The sequence below is a fragment of the Pinus tabuliformis genome, chromosome 2_2, assembly GCF_031772625.1.
Source record: "Pinus tabuliformis cultivar Carrire ecotype Pingquan chromosome 2_2, CPIR1, whole genome shotgun sequence".
In the NCBI taxonomy this organism is placed as follows: domain Eukaryota; kingdom Viridiplantae; phylum Streptophyta; class Pinopsida; order Pinales; family Pinaceae; genus Pinus; species Pinus tabuliformis.
This window is the reverse complement of record NC_142300.1, coordinates 1,135,126,682-1,135,130,530: the sequence shown is the minus strand read 5'-3', so window position 1 is coordinate 1,135,130,530 and position 3,849 is coordinate 1,135,126,682. Positions and strand designations below refer to the sequence as shown.

The 3,849-nt window shown below is 35.2% G+C and overlaps 1 protein-coding gene across 1 annotated transcript; it reads right to left on the bottom strand.

Moving 5' to 3' along the window:
* Positions 1-1,696: 1,696 nt before the first annotated feature.
* On the bottom strand, positions 1,697-2,938 carry LOC149197391 (F-box only protein 6-like). Its single transcript, XM_089408677.1, has one exon. The coding sequence runs from the start codon at positions 2,936-2,938 to the stop codon at positions 1,697-1,699; it is 1,242 nt and encodes a 413-aa protein (XP_089264803.1).
* Between the last annotated feature and the right edge of the window lie 911 nt (positions 2,939-3,849).

Here is a 3,849-nt window from a genome sequence, read left to right as displayed (position 1 = left end):
GAAAGCTCAGGGAGACTGAAGTAGATCTCAAGGTTGGGAGGCAAAGATACAGAAAATGAAGGTTGGGAGGCAAAGATACAGAAAATGAAAGCTCGGGGAGACTACTGAAGTAGATCTCAAGGTTGGAAGGCAACTCAAGGTTGGGAGGCAAAGATACAGAAATGGAACACTGTAAGTCTTAAGAAATTAAAGAGATCCTTTGAACACGAAGCTCGAAAACTCGGGAGAGACTACTGAAGTAGATCTCAAGGTTGGGAGGCAAAGATACAGAAAGGAAACACTGTAAGTCATAAGAAATTAAAGAGATCCTCGGGAGAGACTACTGAAGTAGATCTCAAGATTGGGAGGCAAAGATACAGAAAGATTGGGAGGCAAAGATACAGAAAGGAAACACTGTAAGTCATCAGAAATTAAAGAGATCCTTTGAACACGAAGCTGCTTGGGCGACTACTGAAATAGATCTCAAAGTTGGAAAGCAAAGATACAGAAAGATTCAGAGCTAGTTGTTTGGACTAGGAAAGCGCAAAGGGTCTTCAATCTAAAAATAAATACATAGATATCGATTGTTCTTTCAATTAACTCAAAAATTACTGAATATAAAAACTTCGTAGATACTCGGAACATTAAAACATTCAAAATAAAAAGAATTAATAGCCATTTTTGAACCACAAACCCTTGAGTTTGGAAGCTATAGGGCATTCGCAGAATCTCTGAAATAATTAATATACTACCAATCAAACTAAGAATTACACGTCGAGATCTAGCATTAAACACACGATTAATACCAGAAAAAGATTAAATAAATAAAACCAAGTTGTATTCCAAGAAACATTTTAGAATGTAAAACAAAACAAGTATACACATATTTCATTCAACACTATCGGTACCAAATTGTAGCTATTCCCGCCAGGGTTCGAATCTCTTCACCCTGGGCATAACTAAAAATATAAAATCACTAAGCCTGTCGTAAGCCCGATAAATTTAACAACATGTTCATGGCCGAAAAGCCTCAGAAAACTCAAAATAGATTTGAAATTACAGAGGGTAACCAAAATATCGCAACCCTTGGCATAACTAAAAATATAAAAATAACTAAGCCGGTCGAAGCCAGATAAGCTTAACAACATGTTCATGGCCCAAAGGCTTCGGAAAACTCAAAATAGATTTGAAATTACAGAGGGTAACCAAACTTCACGGAGCCATAATCTTAAACTTCAACTTTATTACGGAACTCTCGCATACCCGGGATTTTAATAAACCTGCCCCCAAATCGAACAGAGGGCCTCACAACAGGCAGGAGCGCAGCTTGTCCATTACGCACCGTCTGCAAAACCTTCGAGAATGGGTTGAAATAATAAGGGTTAATAAATAAATAAAGATAAAAAAAAAATAAGAAGGCATGGAAAATAAATAAAAATATATTAAATAAAATTATAAATCAACCTTTAATTATATACCAATTATCAACATTTAAGTATATGCCAATTTTATAAGCTAAATATCATGATAATTTTTGTACACTTTGACCAAAATAATATTTATATAAAAAAATTCATAAATTAAAACTAAATAACTGTAACAAGGAAAAGTCTAATATATACCACTATTTAATATAAAAACAAAAAACATCAACTAAAACTAAGTAACTGTAACAATTAATATAAACCAAAAGTCAGATATATACCTAAAGACTGCTTCATTGAATGCATGTATTTAGTCTAGGTTGAAATGCCATGGCAATTGCACCCCATGGCAATTGAAATTCAAGGCGAGGGTTCCAAGGCTGATTTCTCCATGGACAGCTTGGAAGCCGGCTCCATGAATGTGTGCCCAAATTGTAAACCACCACCTCTATACTCATTTCATGAATTGCAGTGAAACAGACATTATCTCCTACTCCTGTACACCTATACCGTTGGGGATACGCTACACGTTTAAAAACGTCCCACAAAGTTGGGGGCATCCTTGCGATTTCTTTCCACGCCCATGGCGTTCTGTCATTGGTTGTAGAAAGAGGATGGCACTGCTTATTTGGTGATTCCAACTCACACACGACTACCACTTCATCCTCTATGGGTGCCACGACCAGTAACCGTGAGCCGCAGATGGCTAGCTGAAGCTCTAGCAGGCATTTAAGCATGGGCTCCTGGATGGGGACAACCAGTGTTCGGGGTTCCAGTTCTTCGTCTAATGTGGGGATGGTGAAACCAAGAATTCTCCAAGGATTGCTGAGTATACAGTAGTATGAACCCTGGCAGCAAACAAAATCACTGAAACCATTTAACATTGTGAGTTCCCGAGTTGGTCTAAAAATCTTCCATGTCTTTTCAAAAGAATCGTACATTTCCACTACAATTTCTCTGTTGAAACCAGAACCAACGGCCACTACTTTGTAGGCATCACCATCATTATTATTATTATCTGCTTCAGCCATGCATATGAAGTGGACCAAAGTTATGGCTAACATGGGCGGAAGTCGTATGGAGTTTCCCGTGTAAGGATTACAGACCCGGGTCTCCAAGGATTGTTGTCTTTGTAGCAACACAAGACCTGCTGCAGATCCTCTGCATTTGAATTCATTGTTTCGTTCTTCATTGGAGAAAGAAAGGGAAAAACTGGTCTTCCAGGTTCGCGTGTAAAAGGAGAAGGCCATGCAAGGATTACTGGTCAATATATCGCACAGCACTAGCAATGGCTGCTTGTTGATAGTCGCATCTGGCCATGTGTGTGTTATGAAATAATTCGATGAGAGCAGATTGTTCCATTCGCTGCAAACTCTGCGATATGTGTACACATCGTCCGCTGGCAAGCGCCCCAAAATCTCCATTTGCAAGTCCTCTCCCATTTCCTTCCACCAATCTGCTAGCAATTCCTTCCACCACTCAGCAGCAACAACATCGCCTACCCACTTTCGTTTTCCAGTTTTGCGTCCTTCCATTTTCGTTCTTCAGTTTTCTGGCTCTCTACCTCCTCCGAATCAACCCAGGTCGAACCAATTGAAACGAACAATGAAAAATGATGATAATAGCAAATCTATATATAGAGTATATGCTTTGACCATATAAACTTAATGTTTAACATTTAACATTTTTAATTTAATGTCGGCTTTATTTAAAAATCAATCTAATTATTGTTATTTATAAACACAATATAAATTTAAAATATAAATAGGTTTACAAACACTCAAAATAAAGGTATGGTAAATAAATGTAAATATAAATAAAATTTCGGAATATGCTAAATATATAAAACTTTTTTTTTATATTTACTCCATAAACTTATATATATTTACAAAAACTCAAAAAAGAGGTTTTATTTAGGTGAAGTTATGGGCCAAATACCATGGGACAAATAATTGCTAAAAGCATGAGCCAAATACCATATCTATAAGAGATATGGTAAATAAATAAAAATATAAATAAACTAGAGGTATAATAAATAAATAAAACTTATTTTTATATTTATTCCATAAACCTCTATATATTTATTAAAACTCACACAGAGGTTTTATTTAGGTGAAGGTTATGGACCAAATACCATGGGGCAAATAATTATTAATACCAAGGGCCAAATACCATATTTATAAAAGAGATATGGTAAATAAATAAATATAAAAGAAGTATAAAGAAGAATTGTAAATAAATAAAAATATATCAAATATGATTAGAAATCAACATCTAATTATATACCAAGCCTACAAGCCAAATACCATGGTAAATAAAAGATATATGGTAATTAAATAAAATTATAAATAAGCAAGAGGTATGGTAAGTAAATAAAAACTCTTTTTATATTTACTACATAAAATTTTATGTACTTACTAACACTCCAAAAATAGGTTTTATTTAG

Bases quoted from the DNA above. Each gene is read 5' to 3' on its own strand.
- LOC149197391 (XM_089408677.1), bottom strand. From the start codon at position 2,938: ATGGAAGGACGCAAAACTGGAAAACGAAAGTGGGTAGGCGATGTTGTT.